This window comes from Scyliorhinus canicula, chromosome 16 (assembly GCF_902713615.1).
Source record: "Scyliorhinus canicula chromosome 16, sScyCan1.1, whole genome shotgun sequence".
Classification (NCBI taxonomy): Eukaryota; Metazoa; Chordata; class Chondrichthyes; order Carcharhiniformes; family Scyliorhinidae; genus Scyliorhinus; species Scyliorhinus canicula.
In genome coordinates, this window is record NC_052161.1 from 4,598,485 (window position 1) to 4,615,363 (window position 16,879).

The 16,879-nt window shown below is 51.2% G+C and overlaps 1 protein-coding gene across 7 annotated transcripts in view; it reads left to right on the plus strand.

Moving 5' to 3' along the window:
* The window catches only part of prom2 (prominin 2), a 185,348-nt gene that overhangs the window by 38,652 nt on the left and 129,817 nt on the right, over window positions 1–16,879 (plus strand). For 2 of the 7 annotated variants that reach the window (XM_038821458.1, XM_038821457.1), the window contains exon 2: window positions 15,532–15,950. In XM_038821458.1, coding sequence (XP_038677386.1) covers window positions 15,713–15,950 — 238 coding nt within the window. In that variant the 5' untranslated portion in view covers window positions 15,532–15,712. Of the gene's footprint in view, window positions 1–2,117; window positions 2,714–14,717; window positions 14,860–15,531; window positions 15,951–16,879 lie in introns of those variants that run through there. The other 5 variants (XM_038821453.1, XM_038821455.1, XM_038821456.1 and 2 more) reach the window with 5 other exon arrangements.

A 16,879-nucleotide genomic window follows, 5' to 3' on the forward strand; every position in this document is an offset into this window, starting at 1 on the left:
GATGCCATGTTCGATCAAATCTGCCTTGACGCCAAGGGTAGTCACAGTCACCCAAACTGAGCATCCGTGAGCAGGTTATTACTGAGTAAATTCTGCTTGATAGCACTGCTAATGACCCCTTCCATCACTTTACTCATGATTGAGAGTAGACTGACAGGGCGGTAATTGGCTGGGTTGGATTTGTCCTGTTTCTTGTGGACAGGACACACCTGGGCAAATTTCCACATTGCCGGGTAGTTTCCAGTGATGTAACTGCACCAGAACAGCTGGGCTAGAGGCGCAGCGAGTTCTGGAAGGTATGTCTTCAGTGCTATTGCTGGGATATTGTCAGGGCCTATAGCCTTTGCAGTATCGAGTGCCTTCAGCTATTTCTTGATATCACGTGGAGTGAATTGAATTGGCTTAAGAATGACATCTGTGATGCTGGGGACCACTCGGCACTTCTGGCTGAGGATTGTTGCGAATGCCTTGTCTTTTGCAGATGTGCTGGGCTCCTCCATCGTTGAGGATGGGGATATTTGTGGAGCCTCCTCCACCAGTGAGTTGTTTAATTGTCCACCATCATTCACGGCTGGATGTGGCAAGATTGCAGAGCTTAGATCTGATCCACTGGTCGTGTGATGGCTTTGCTCTGTCTAACACTTGCGCTTATGCTGTTTGACACGCAAATAGTCCTGTGTTGTAGCTTCCCCAGTTGAGACTGATGTTGCTCCTGGCACGCTCTCCTGCACCCTTCATTGAACCATAGTTAATCCCCTGACTTGGTGGTAATGGTAGAGTGGGGGATATGCCGGCCATGAGGTTGCAGATTGTGGTTGAATACAATTCTGCTGCTGCTGATGGCCCACAGCGCCTCATGGATGCCCAGTCTTGAGTTGCTAGATCTGTTTGAAGTCTCTCACATTTAGCACGGGGTCACGATGGAGGGTATCCTCAATGTGAAGACGGGGCTTTGTCTCCACAAGAACTGTGCGGTGGTCACGCCTACCGATACTGTCATGGACAGATGCATCTGCAGCAGGCAGATTGGTGAGGATGAGGTAAACTATGTTTCCCTCACCACCTGTTGCAGTCCCAGTCTAGCAGCGATGTACTTTAGGACCCTGCCAGCTCGGTCTGTGATGGTACTACCGAGCCACTCTTGATGATGGACATTGAAGTCCCCACCAGGGGTATATTCTGTGTCCTTCCCACCCTCAGTGCTTCCTCTAAATGGTGTTCAACATGGAAGAGTACTGATTCATCAGCTGATGGTGGCTGGTACGTGGTAATCAGGAGGAGGTGTCCTTGCCCATGTTTTTGACCTGATGAGACTTCATGGGGTCCAGAGTTGATGTTGATGACTCCAGGACAACTCCCTCTCAACTGTATACCACTGTGCCACCACCTCTGCCCCACTGGCAGGACAGACCCAGTGATGGTGATAGTGGTGTCTGGGATGTTATCTGAAAGAATGATTCTATCAGTATGACTATGTCAGGCTGTTCTTGACTGTGAGACAGCTCTCCCAATTTCTGCACAAGCCCACAGATGTTAGTAAGGAGGACTTTGCAGAATCGACAGTGCTGGGTTTACCATTGTCGTTTCCAGTGCCTACCTCGATGTCGACTGGTCCGTCAAATTTCTTTTCTTTTTATTTGACTTTGTAGCGGTTTGACACAACTGAGCTGCTTGCTAGGCCATTTCAGAGGGCATTTATGAGTCAACCACATTGCTGTGGGTCTGGAGTCACATGTAGGTTATACCAGGTAAAGGTGGCAGATTTCCTTCCTTAAAGGACATTAGTGAACTAGCTGTTGAATCAGTACTTCCAACAATCGACAATGGTTTCATGCTTAGCATTGTACTTTTAATTCCAGACATTTGTTAGATTCAAATTCGGCCATCTGCCATGGTGGCATTCAAACCCAGATCCCCAGAGTATTACCTGGTTCTCTGGACCACCAGTCCAGTGACAATAACACTACACCACTGTCTCCCCATAAATTCAGTTTTAGAGAAGTATGAAAGGTGTTGTTTGGTACTGTGTGAGAATGTCAGTCAATATTGTATGGGGCTCTGGTCACCTGACCACAGGAAGGATATTGCAACCCTTGGGAGGAAATGCAATTGAACAATCCTGATGACGCCCAGAATTCAAAACTTAAGTTATGAGGAAATGTAACTGAATTTGATTTGTATCTTGTTGAGAACAGGGAAAGTTTATTAAAGTTTTCCAGTATGATAAGTGAGTGAAACGCCTTTCCTGGCTGTGTGAGGGGAGTAGGCAGCCTGTGGAAAGAACCCGTGGACCTCTTTGGAAAGAGAACATTATACCTTCGAACTCTGTCATGTCAGGAAGAGCCTTTAATTTTTCACCCTAAAGTTCAATAATTTACCAAAGAATCGAACAGAACAAGAGACTGCTGTGAGTGAAAGGTAACCTCTGCTCGTATTGCTTCCCACATCCGAATCTTTGCCTTTGTTTGTCAGGAACCTACCTCTTTAACTGGGTAAATAATCACCATTGAACTGAAAAGCTACAAAATCGTGTAGAAGCTGAATAAAAGGAAGCGAGCAAAGTCAAAAATGTAAGAGAAGAATATTAGAGAAAGATATTGATAGAACGCAATGAAGAAAAAGTGTCACCAAGTCCTGATAATGTACTGAAACTGGAAGCAGAGAGGACAAATACATTCCTAACTCGTCAAATGGAATTGTCCGATTCTAAGAAGTACGTCAATGTTATACACTGTTGATTATATGTGTGCATATTGAGCTGGCTCAGAGATAGTGGTGTAAACGGCTATTTTAACCTATTCCTTTCCAGAGGGTGTGGTCAGTGGTGGGAAAGGGTGATGAGATGCTGGAAGTAGGAGTTGGGAATGAGAGGGGTGATGTGATGCTGGGCTTGGAAACTCACAGGAACAGGAGGAGGCCATTCCACCCCTCGAACCTGCTCCACAGCGCAGTGAGATCATGAGGCTGATTTGTATGAAAAGTCCACCTTACTTTCTCAGCTGTCGATCCCTCAATAACCTCATCTAGGAAAAAGATCCAAAATTCTTATTTTAAATTATTAATTAAACAACCGTCCACTGTTTTTTGTGCGAGACACTTTCATCACTACTTCCACCCTTTTCATGAAATAAGCGTTTTCCAGATTTCTCTCTGAAATTGCCTGGATCTGATTTCAAGGTTTTGGATCCTTGTCCTGATCACTTCCTCCCACCATCGGAAAAAATTCTTTACTCCCCCCCCCCCCCCCCCCTCTGCTGCATTTCCAGCCAACATTTTAACTATCCTGAAATCAGCCAGGGGAGCTACCCCAGAAGTTTGAACTTTAATGGCAAAGTCGCCTTGCAATGTTGTAATCGGCATGTTTACACAATGTGTACCTGGCATGGTACCAATCTCCATTTTGACTTCAGACACATGAAGCCCAGCTACATCAAACTTATTGTTAACTTTTAATGGTTCCTTTGGCGAACAGGAGGACACGTCCTGATCAAACAAGGATGATTTGGACCCTCCCTATCCAGTTCCCGGGTCACAGAGAGGTTAGAGGAGGCAATGGCCCAGTGGACAAGTAATTCAGAGACCCGGGGGTAGTGCTCTGGGGATCTGGGCTTGAATCCCACTGGGGCAGATGGTGAAATTTGAATTCAATAAAAATATGGAATTAAAAGTCTAATGATGACCATGAAACTACTTTTTTAATGTATTTTATTCCAAACTTATTCAAACAGTTACAAAACATAAAAAACCCAGGGAACACACTCCCCAACTCAGTTTTTCAATCTGTACAGGTTTTTCCCCTTTTTCACCCCCCCCCCCCCTTCCCCCATGACGAACAGCTCCTCTAACATGGCCACAGAACAGTCCCCACCTTGTCTCAAAGCCCTCCGCTGAACCCCTCAGTTCATACTTGATTTTCACCAACCGGAGGAAGTCGTATAGATCCCCTACCCAGACTGCCACCCCCGGTGGCGTCGCCGATCGCCATTCCAGTAAAATTCTTCGTCGGGCGATAGAGAGGCGAAGGTCACGACATCGGCCTTCCTCCTCTCTATCAGCTCCGTCTTCTGACATCCCGAAAATCGCCACCATCGGGTCCAGCCCGACCTCCAACCCAACAATCTTTGCTCGCATCCCGAACACTCCCGCCCAGTATTTCTCCAGCTTCTCACAGGCCCTGAACATATGCACATGGTTTGCTGGTCCCTGCCCAGACTTCTCGCTCTCGTCTGCCACTCCCTGGAGGAACCCTCGCCCGTGTCATGTGCACCATGTGTACCACCTTAAACTGTATCAAGCTCATCCTCGCACACAAGGAGGTCGAATTCACCCCGCTCATTGCCTCACTCCACACTTCCCAAACTAGCCCCCTCTCACCCTCAACTCCTCCCATTTCTCCTTGATCCTCACCACCCACTCCCCCCCCCCCCCCCCCCCCCGCTCTCCCAGCCACCCTCCCCTCCCACGTCCGGAAGCAACAACCGTTCCAATAGGGCTTACTTCGGCAGCCTAGGGAACCCCGTCTACATATTCTGTGCAAAGTCCCTTACTTGTAGACAGCTAAATTAACTTCTCCTCGTGAGCTCTAACCCCTCGCTCAACTCCTCTCTGCTTGCAAACCGCTCTTCCAGATGCAAATCCCTCGCCCTCACCAGCCACACCTCTTCCTACTTTCTGTACGTATCGTACTCCTCCCCCTCCGCACCCAACTTAAATCCATGGTTCTCACATAACGCCATTAGCACCGATATCTCTTCTATCCTAAAATGTCTCCTCAGCTGGTTCCACACCGTAATCATGGACTGTACAACCGGCTCTCTGTACATCTCTTTGGTGCCAGTGGTAACAACGCCGGACCCCCTGCAGAATACTTCCTCCATCGTAACCCATTCTAACCCCCCTCCTGCCCACCACCCCCTCACCTTCACCACATTCACCACCCAATGTAATGCAGCAAGCGCCAACTTCCCTTTTTTGCCTCTGCAGCAGGGCCCACTTCACCTTTGGCACCTTCTCCACCCATACAAACTCCGAAATGACTGTATCCAACTTCCGAAACAAGACCTTTGGAATGAACATCGTAAACGTCTGGAATATGAATACGAACCTTGGAAGGACATTCATTTTCAACACTTGGACCCTACCTGCCAGTGTCAGATGCAACGTATCTCACCTCTTAAAGTCCTCCCTTGTCTCCTCCCTGATCAGCCATCAATCGCAATGCGAGACGAGTTGCTGTACAAAAGTTAGGCTTTAATAAGCTAGAAGTTAGCCCTGCGGTCGACTACAGTAAATGGACGACCGCCGAGCGTTCTGGGTATTTATACCTCGCTCTGAGGCGGGGTTAACTCAGCCTCTCGACCAACCGGGGAGCCGTCACATGACTGGTCTCAACCAATCGGTCGAGAGGCACATGACCTACCAAGGCCAATGGTAAGCCAGTGTTCTGCACCAATGGCAGACAGCTATGCAAATCATACCACCACATTCACCCCTTGCGGAGAAAGAAGCCAGGGGGGGTATCAACGAGAGCCGGGGGGGGGGGGGGGGGGGGGAAGAACTGGTGGTATGAGTAGCAGCCAGAGAAGGGAGAAAAAACTTTTGGCTTCTCACTGGCCCAGACAATTAACAATAGTACATATTGTCCATACAAGGTCCATGGAGTTGTTGAAAATTAAATCGACTCGATCAGCCTTTTTGTTGCCCGTGACGTCCTGGCAGACCGCCGCAGTGGAGTTGGTGATGTTGGTTCAGCCGATGGTGGTGGTTCCGCTGATGTCCTGGAGTCCGGGAGCGATGGTCCTTGAACAGTCTCCGTCACCCGGGCTGGTGGTGGAGACGCCATGGATGGGAAAGGGGTGGCCTGGGAGGGGCGCTGGGGGAAAAAAAAACAGCAGGGGGTCTGTGGTGAAGGGGGGAGGAGGGCCACACGCCGGCGGGTGCCAGGTCCCGGAGGGCGACCGTGTCCTGCCGACCGTCGGGGTACTCCACGTAGGCATACTGCGGGTTAGTGTGGAGTAACGACTTGTTCCACCAACGGGTCAGACTTGTGCACCCGCACATGCTTCCGGAGCAAGATGGGTCCGGGGGCGGCAAGCCACGAGGGGATCTGGAGGACGACTTTCTGGGGAAAACAAGAAGTCGTTCATGAGGTGTCTGATTTGTTGTGGTACAGAGGAGTGAGCGGATAGAATGTAGGGCATCGGGGATAACCTCTTGCCATCGGGAAATAGGGAGATCTCTGGACCGGAGGGCCAGTAGTATGGTCTTCCAGATGGTACCATTCTCCCGCCCGACCTGTCCTTTACCCCGAGGGTTATAGCTGGTCGTCCTGCTAGAGGCAATGCCCCTGTTGAGCAGGAATTGACGCAGCTCGTCGCTCATAAATGAGGACCCCCAATCGCTATGTATGTATGCGGGGTAGCTGAACAGGGAGAGGAGGGCCTTAATTACTGTCGATGTGGTCATGTCGGGGCAGGGAATGGCGAAGGGGAAGCGGGAGTATTCGTCGATTACCGCCAGGAAGTAAATATTGCGGTTGCTAGAGGGAAGGGGCCCCTTGAAGTCAATGCTGAGACGTTCGAAGGGGCGGGATGCTTTGATCAGATGTGCGCGCTCGGGGCGGTAGAAGTGCGGTTTGCACTCTGCGCAGATGTGGCAGTCACGGGTTACTGTCCTGACTTCCTCGATGGAGAACATAGAACATAGAACAGTACAGCACAGAACAGGCCCTTCAGCCCTCAATGTTGTGCCGAGCAATGATCACCCTACTCAAACCCACGTATCCACCCTATACCCGTAACCCAACAACCCCCCCCTTAACCTTACTTTTTAGGACACTACGGGCAATTTAGCATGGCCAATCCACCTAACCCGCACATCTTTGGACTGTGGGAGGAAACCGGAGCACCCGGAGGAAACCCACGCACACACGGGGAGGACGTGCAGATTCCGCACAGACAGTGACCCAGCCGGGAATCGAACCTGGGACCTTGGAGCTGTGAAGCATGCAGGTTGCGGGCCTTAATGAAATGGTAGAAACGGGTCACCCCTGGATGGCAGAGGTCTGCGTGGAGGGAGCGGAGGTGGTCTATCTGCGCGCTGGCGCAGGTACCGCGGGACAGGGCATCAGGAGGCTCATTGAGCTTCCCAGGACGATACAAGATCTCATAGTTGTACGTGGACAACTCGATCCGCCACCGTAAGATCTTGTCATTCTTAATCTTTCCCCTCTGTGCATTATCAAACATGAAGGCCACTGACCGTTGGTCAGTGAGGAGGGTAAACCTCCTGCCGGCCAAATAGTGCCTCCAATGTTGCACAGCTTCAACTATGGCCTGGGCTTCCTTTTCCACAGAGGAGTGGCGGAGTACGGAAACCTGGAAGGTTCTGGAGAAGAAGGCCACGGGTCTGCCCGCTTGGTTCAGGGTGGCCGCCAGAGCTACTTCTGATGCATCGCTCTCGACCTGGAAGGGGAGGGACTCGTCGATGGCGCGCATCGTGGCCTTTGCGATGTCCGCTTTGATGCGGCTAAAGGCTTGGCAGGCCTCTATCGACGGCGGGAAGGTTGTGGTTTGCATGAGGGGACGGGCCTTGTCGGCGTAATTGGGAACCCATTGGGCGTAGTAAGCGAAGAAACCCAGGCAGCGTTTGAGGGATTTGAGGGTATTGGGGAGAGGGAGTTCCATCAGGGGGCGCATGCGTTCGGGGTCGGGGCCTATCACTCCGTTACGCACTACGTAGCCGAGGGTGGCTAGACGGTCGGTGCTAAACACACACTTATCCTTATTGTATGTGAGGTTAAGGAGTTTTGCGGTTTGGAGGAATTTTCGGAGGTTGGTGTCATGGTCCTGCTGGTCGTGACCACAGATGGTGACATTATCGAGATACGGGTAGGTAGCCCGTAATCTGTACTTGTCGACCATTCGGTCCATCTCCCGTTGGAAGACCGAGACCCCATTTGTGACACCGAATGGAAACCTAAGGAAGTGATAGAGGCGGCCATCAGCCTCGAACGTGGTGTACTTGCAGTCAGTCGCGCGGATGGGGAGCTGGTGATAAGCGGACTTAAGGTCCACAGTGGAGAAGTCTTTGTATTTCGCGATATCGTTTACCATGGCGGAAATACGGGGGAGAGGATTATGCGTCCAGTTGCGTAAACCGGTTGATGGTCTGGCTATAGTCGATGACCATCCGGTTTTTCTCCCCAGTCCGGACCACCAGCACTTGGGCTCGCCAGGGACTGTTGCTGGCCTCGATGACCCCTTCCTTCAGCAACCTCTGGACCTCGGACGTGGTGAAGGTCCGGTCCTGGGCGCTGTACTGTCTGCTCCGTGTCGCGACGGGTTTGCAATCGGGGGTGAGATTAGCAAACAAGGAGGGAGGGGTCCACTTTGAGGGACGCAAGGCTGCAGACAGTGAGGGGGGTATAGGGCCGCCGAATTGGAAGGTCAAGCTCTACAGTTTGCACTGGAAGTCCAGTCCTAGGAGTGCCAATGCGCAAAGGTCAGGGAGGACAAGGAGTTTGTAATTTTAGAAAACCTTCCCTTGGACCGTGCGGTCCGCGATGCAGCAGCCGGTGATGCGGACGGAGTGCGAACCTGAGGCTAACCCGATTTTGTGTTTTACAGGATGGACAGGGAGCGCGCAGCGTCTTACCGTGGCAGGGTGAACGAAGCTTTCCGTGCTCCCGGAGTCCAGCAGGCAGCCCGTCTCGTAGTCGTTGAGGTGGATCAGCGTCGTTGTTTTGGCGAACGTGCGTGGCCGTGACTGGTCGATTTGAATGACCAGCAGTTGGCGAGCCGTGGAGAAGAACCATCGTCGTAGTCGTCGTCGGCCGAATAGTTGCTGGCAGAACTTTGCGTGCCAGTCCAGGATGGTGGTGCCCAGGATCCGCACGTGGAGTCAGGGCCCCAAGATGGTGGCGCCCAGGACCCGCACGTGGAGTCGGGGCCCCAAGATGGCGGCACCCAGGAACCCGCACGTGGAGTCGGGGTCCCAAGATGGCGGCGGCCAGGACCCGCACGTGGCGTCCGGGGCCCAAGATGGCGGCTCCCGCGGGACCCTCGTGGTTGGTGGGGGCGGGGTTAGCGGTGCCGGCGGGCCGATCGGAGCGGCTGAGAGCGGGGGCAGAGACGCGCGCAGGCCAGACGCAGGGGCCTGGGGGCAGGGGGGAGAGAGTTGCACGGTGTGCTGGAAGGGCCCGGATGAGACGGGGAGGCGCGCAGGCCTGGTGCAGGGGCCCGGGGGCGGGGAGGAGAGATTGGCGCGGTGTACTGGAAGGGCCCGGAGGGGGTTATCCCCGGTCGCTGCGCGGTACAGCAGCGACCGATTTGGCCTGAGGTGGGTCGGGAGGAGCGGATGGCGGTGGGGAAGTGTGCCAGGAGGTCCAGGGTGCTATAGCGCGGCTGGGGACATAGGCGCGGGCGTTTAAATGGGCGACCTCCAGGGAGGTGGAGAGAGTCCGTTCCTCAGTTAGGCTGAGGTCGTCTTTCTCCAGCACCCGCTGGCGGATAGCAGCAGACTGCATCCCAGCCACGTAAGCATCTCTAATCAGAAGTTCCATGTGCTCTGTGGCTGAAACTTGGAGGCAGGAGCAATTCCTCCCCAGGACAGCGAGACGCCTGGTAAAATTCGTCTAATGATTCACCGGGGAGCTGTTGTCTGGTGGCCAGCAGATGTCGGGCGAATACTCTGTTTACCGGTTTAAGAAACTGTCCATTCAGCTTAAGCATGGCGGCATCGTAATCTTTTTCCTCTGCAATCATCGCGTAGGCCGCCGTGCCCAGGCTGGAGTGGAGGAGGTGGAGCTTCTGTGCCATGGTGGGGGGGCTGTTTGCGGACGCCAGGTATCCATCGAGACATGCCAGCCAATGTTTAAAGATTTCTGAAGCGTTCTGAGTTTGCGGGCTGATGCGGAGGCATTCGGGCTTGATCCGGAGCTCCATCTTCAAAATTCTAGCTTATTAAATTGATGAGCCATCAATTGAACGCGAGACGAGTTGCTGTACAAAAGTTAGGCTTTAATAAGCTAGAAGTTAGCCCTGCGGTCGACTACAGTAAATGGACGACCGCCGGGCGTTCTGGGTATTTATACCTCGCTCTGAGGCGGGGTTAACTCAGCCTCTCGACCAATCGGGGAGCCGTCACATGACTGGTCTCAACCAATCGGTCGAGAGGCACATGACCGTCCAGGGCCAATGGTAAGCCAGTGTTCTGCACCAATGGCAGACAGCTATGCAAATCATACCACCACACTCCCCCAACTTTGTTAGGTTCCACTTAGTAGCGTCGCTCACTCTCCCATCACCTGGATCCCCAAATACCTAAACCTATCTCTGGTTACCCTGAATGGTAGCCCCCCCTAATCTGGCTCTCCGACCCAATTCATTTATGGGGAATACCTCACTTTTCTCCACATTCAATTTATAATTTGAGAAGGCCCTGAACCTCTATAATAGGCTCATAATCCTCCCTATGCTCTCCAGCGGGTCTGACATAAATAGTAGCCGGTCGTCTACGCCTAATGACGGCCGGTGCTCCCTGCTCCTCCTCCTAATGCCCTGCCACTCTACTGACCCCCTTAGGGTGATCGCTACAGGCTCTATCGTTAGTGCAAACAATAATGGCCTCATTCCTCTGTGCAAACCGAAGCTCCTTGAATTAATCTCGTTGGTCCATACACTCGCCACCGGGGCCACGTACAGCAGATGCACCCATACCACTAACTTCGGCCCAAACCCAAATCTTCCCAGGATCTCAAACAGGTACCGTCAGTCCACCCGATCAAATGCCTTCTCCGCGTCCAAAGACACCACCATCTCCAGTACCCGTCCTCTCGACAGGGTCATGATCACATTCAGTAATTGCCTGATATAGCTCAAGAGTTGCCTGCCCTTTATGAAGTCTGTTTGGTCCTCTGAAACCACCTGTGGGACACATCCTTCCATCCTCCCCGTCACTAGCTTGGCCAGCACCTTTACACCGGTGTTTAACACTGATATGGGCCTGTATGACCCACATTCAAACGGGTCCTTCCCTTTCTTCAGTATTAGCGTAACTGTCGCCTGTGTAATTGTCTCCGGCAGCTCCCCCTTCTCGCTAAACGCCCCCAGTAGATGTGGCAATTCCGCTGCAAACTCCTTATCAAATTCCGCTGGGTAAACGTATGGCCCTGGGGCGTTCCCCCACTTCATCCCTCTTGTACTCCCCATTAAGCCTACCTCCTATCCTCATCCAGCTACGGAAGTTCCAGCCCATCTAAGAATCGTCCCATATCCCCCTCTTTACTCCGCCTGGGTCCACCCTATACAGTTCCTCATAATATCCTCATAATGCTTCATTTCTCTTCCCCAGCTCAGACACTACCTCCCCCTATCCCTGTCCGTACCCTCAAAATTTCCCTGGATGCGGCCTGCCTCTGTAACTGATGTGCCAACATGCCTTCTCTGCATATTCATACTGCACTCCCCTTGCCCTCCGTGGCTGCCCAACCGCTCTTCCCGTCGCTAACCTATCGAACTGTCCCTGTAGCTTTTTCCTTTTCGCCAATCCATCCACATGGAGGCCCTTGAATACTCCCTGTCCACCTCGACTATCTTGTCCAATAATCATTCGTACTCCTCTCTCCTTTCCCTATTTTCATGTGCTTCGAACAAGATAATCTCCCCCCCGAACCATTGCCTTCAAGGCCTCCCGGAATGTGGCTGCCGACACCTCCCATTTTGGTTATACCCCACAGAGTCCTTAATCACCGACTGCACCTTATCACCAAACCTGTCCACTAGCAGCACCGGGTCTAACCTCCATCCCGGCCTCTGCTCCCACCCCGATCTAAGTCGAACCTCCAGCCAGTGTGGTGCGTGGTCTGAGATTACTATCCCCGCGTACTCTGCCCCCACCACCCCCACCAACACCTCATGGTTCACCGCAAAAAAAATCAATCCTGGAGTACACCGTATACAACTCCAGATTCTTAAATCGCCACAGGTCCACCATACCCATACTTTCCATAAACCCTCTCAGCTCCTTTGCCATCCTCTGCCTTCCCATTGACCAGGGGCTCAACCTGTCCACCCTCGGCTCAAGCACACAGTTAAAGTTCCCTCCCATGTGATGTGTGGTTAAGTCCGGAATGACTCCCAGCAACCCCCTCACAAACCCCACATTGTCCCAATTCGGTGCCTATACATTCCCAATACCCCGCTCACCAGCACACATCTCCACCCGGGTCCCTCACTTCCTTCGCACGCACAAACAGTCTCTTTGCTCAGCAGAGTGCCCCCCCCCCCCCACCTCGTGACTTCGAGATAAACCCTGAGTGAAATACCCGACCCAGCCATCCCTTTTTCAGCCCGACTTGATCCCTCACGCGGAGGTGCGCCTCCTGCAGAAAGACCACCCCCGCCTTCAGACTCCTTAAGTGTGCAAAGACCTGAGATCTCTTCACCGGCCCATTGAGCCCCCACACGTTCCATGTTATGAGCCTTACCAGAGGCTTACGTCTCCATTCCCCTCTACTGTCCGCCATCCTCCTCTATCGGCTCTGTCCCCTTTAATATCGCCCACGAACGTAGCATACACCCCCCCCCCCCACAGTCAGCCGTTGTGGCGATCTCTCCGACCCCACTTCCATTCACCAGCATTACCTGACAGTGTGCCAACTCCTGCCCGAAGGCTCTTCGTATTAACACCCCTGCCTCCCCCTCCACCCTCTCCTCCTTGGTCTGCATAAGAGGCTCCCCGAGGACCTTCCCTCCCCCACCCAAATGAAGACATGTCTAAAACCATAGGTTGCCTCCTGCAAAAAAATAAACACCACCACAGGCAGCAGGTGGGGGAGGGGGGAGGCAGCTGCCCCCTTACAAACCGATTACCCCTGCAAAAATAGTCAACCAACGAAAATCCTCCACCTAGGGAGAAAGGAAAACCCTCCCACCTTCCAACCCCCACACTACCCGTATCCATCAAACTCCATTGTGCCAACTCTTCCGTTGTTGGCCGCCTCTGGAGTTTCAAAGTAATACTCTTGGCCTTTGTAAGCCATCCACAGTTTAGCCGGATATAGCACCCCGAATCTAATTACTCGTCGATAGTGCACCACATTGGCCCTGTTGAATCCAGCACACCTTTTTGCCAGTTCCGCTCCAATGTCCTGGTATATTTGTGATGTGGAGATGCCGGCGTTGGACTGGGGTGAGCACAGTAAGAAGTCTTACAACACCAGGTTAAAGTCCAACAGGTTCTTTTCAAACACGAGCTTTCGGAGCGCAGCTCCTTCCTCAGGTGAATACACTCACCTGAGGAAGGAGCAGTGCTCCGAAAGCTCATGTTTGAAACAAACCTGTTGGACTTTAACCTGGTGTTGTAAGACTTCTTACTGGTATATTTGGACCTTGTTCCCCTCCCATTCACAGTTCCATTTCTCCCTGGCCCACTGCAGGATCTTTTCCTTCTCCACGAACTTGTGGAGTCTTATGATCATCGCCCGCGGCATCTCCCCTGCTCATGGCTTCTGCCTTAGTGACCTGTGCTCTATCCGCCTCTGAGGCCTTGTCCAGCACCCTCTCCTCCACCAGCCCTGCCAGCATCTTCAAAATGTACCTCGTGGCACTCGTGCCTTTCACACCTTCAGGCACGCCAACGATACGCAGGTTCTGCCTTCTAGTCCTGTTCTCCTGCTTCTCTACCTTTGCTCTTGACATCTTGCAAATGTCCCCCAGGAGCCCCACCTCCGCCTCCAATGCCACCTCCCGATCACTGTGGACCGACATCACCCTCTCCATCTCCCATATCTGCGACCCCTCTGCCTCCAAACATTTCTCAACCTTTTCCATCGAGCCCTTCCTTCACGGGTGCAACTGTCTCTTCGGTGGCCTTTGATTGGTCCTCCTGCATCTCCTTTCTTTGTTGATTAAACTCTTCCCTGATAAAAGCCATTAACTGCTCCATCTGGGGCTTTCCAACCTGCACCAGCCCTTCCCCCTCCGCCATCTTTTCACTAATTGCTGCGCTACAGGTCTCTTCCAGTTCTTGGTCAGGTCTTTCACTTACTTCTGTTGGGTCTGGTAACCAGCAGACATGTCACACCTGGGGTGGAGGGGGGCGAGAGCTTCTTCGCCACACCTCCAACTGCACTTTCCCATCGAAATTTCTCCCATTTTCGGGTAAAAAGGGTTCGGTTCTATGCCTTCGAACAGGAGCTGCCCTGTGTGTGACCACTTACTCCATGGCCGCCACTGGAAGTCTCTCACTATGACACTATTGTTGCTTAGAAAATCCACCTGATTCACTAGTCTCCTTTAATGGTACTGTGATCGACTCTTATATGTCCTCAGGGATGGGCAATAAGACCATAAGAAATAGGAGCAGAATTAGGCCACTCGGCCCATGGAGTCTGCTCCGCCATCCATGTCTGATATTTTCTCATCCCCATTCTCCTGCCTTCTCCCCATAACCCCAGATCCCCTAAATAATAAATGCTGGCCTTGCCATTGATCCCTTGAACAAAGTTTTAAAAAAGACTTGTTTCCCCCCAGCATCCCTTTACGAGCATTTTTGCAACATAGATGATGTACTGATGAGATGGAGCTGCAACTTCCTATCATTTTCCTGTGGTGGTATTTCAATAGATTTCCTGTGGGTTGCAACACCTCAATGTCTGAGTTTTGACCTTTGGTATAGGCCACATGATTAAAACTGTAAACATTCCATTCCTATAGGCAGGGGTTTTACAGCAAAGCTGACAATCTGCCCGTGGCCTTGAAGAGAAAGCGGCGAGCCTTCTTTTTGGTTTGATTTGGCTGAGGGATTTGCGAGGCCACTTCAGCAGACAGTGAATGGCTCATATATATTAGAGACTGGGTAAGGACAGAATGTTTCCTTCCCTAAAGGAGATGAGTGGACAATAATCTGATCTGACTGGTTAATGTGTAACTTATACTGCTACCGATGTTTTAAAACTTGAGTTGAATTCAATTTCTCAAACTACCTTCTTCATAAGATTTGAACTCACCATCCTTCCAAGTATCTAAATCTAGTGGATTATAAATCCAGTAACACAATCTCACTCCACAATTGGAGACAGTGGCAGCAGAATCTGCCTTTGTTCCTTTCTTGAATGTACTGTTTTTAAAAAAATTAATTTAGAGTACTCAATTCAATTTTCCAATTAAGGAGCAATTTTAGCGTAGCCAATCCACCTACCCTGCACATCTTTGGGTTGTGCGGGCGAAACCCATTCCAACACGGGGAGAATGTACAAACTCCACACGGGCAGTGATCCAGAGCCGGGATCGAACCAGGGACCTCGGCGCCGTGAGGCAGCAATGCTAACCCACTGCGCCACTGTGCTGCCTTTCTTGAATGTACTGTTGAGATGTTTTGAAGGTGATATCTTAAGACTCTCGATGCAAGATTTGTACGGAATGATACTTTGTGAACAGACATTTAATAAAATCTTTAGTAATTGAAGGAAGTAAAGAAGCTAAAAGCAAAATGCCATGATCAGTAATATTTATTCATTTATTTTCTTAGCACAACTGTTCATCAACAAGATACCCTCTCCGCATTCCGATCTGGGAACCAAGGCTTCACAGTTTGAAGAGAAACGCCTCGATGTCTGGAAACCAGAGTTTCGTTGTAAATTAAACTTTGTCACAAAGAGAAAAGGCGGATTTGAGTCAGATCAGTGCTGCATTCCTTCTCTGTGTCTGTCATGGCTTTCCATTGGCGCATCGTCCACTCCAGCCTGGGATTATTTGTCTTTACAACACTTGCCTGCTTTCCGCTGTCTGCAACTAAACAAAGCTGTATCAGGAAGCAGGACAATTTCAGTAGCATCCCTGAAACTCGGTACGGCAGCAACCCCCACCCAACCTCTGGGGCCATATTAGTTCTTTACCATATGGTGCACACCTTCCTTGATATGGTTCAACCAAATCCCTTCCCAACAGGTGAGAATCTTCCTTTTTTACTGACAAGAGTACTGGGCAACAGGTAAATGCAACAAGGGAGGGATGGAAGAAGCAGGATTTTGGCACCGGACTTTTAAAAGTTTTGAAACAGAATCAGTAGTTGGCCATCCAGCCCCTCGAGGCTGTTGCTCTGTTCAATAAAATGATGGCTCTTCTACCTTCGTTCCAATTTCCTCCCTAATCTCATATCTCTAGATTCCTTAGAATCCAAGCTTCTATCAATCTCAGTCTCAAATGTACTTGACAACCAAGCATCCATCCCTGGAGTAGAGATTCAGAACCAGCTGAGTCAAGACATTTCTCCTTCTCTCAGTTATAAATGTCCACTCTCTTACTGTGAGACTCTGCCCCCTGGTTCTATCCCCTACAGCTAGGGGCAAAAAAAGCCCCGGCATCTAGAGGGGGAATTAGCGGGGAGGTAGCCAAGAATGGTTTCTAGATGCTCAGTAGCAAAATGAGCAATGTATCACAAGGAATTCGCACTGGATTTTACAGACAATAGGCCAACTATACTGTAACTTGACTGGACTATAACAGAACAGAGGAACCCAACATAACTCCAATGACCCACCCTGTTTGCATAACCCTTCATCTCCATGCTTAACAAGGATCAATCTCAGGTTTTAAATGTTCAGTTGATCCCCACCCTCAACAGCTTACTGGGGGAGAGAGTTCCAGATTTCCATTACTGTTTATGTGAGCAGCAAATCCCGATATCACCCCCAAACGGCCCAGCTCTAATTTTAAGGATCTTCCTCCTTTGCTTTGATCTCTCCCCAACAGAGGAAATAGCTTGTCTCCCTCGATGCTATCAACTCTTTTAACCGTCTTAAACATCTCAATTTTATCACTTCCCCAATCATCCCCTCACTGGGCTTATGACCCACATTTACTTTCAGTTCAGCAAA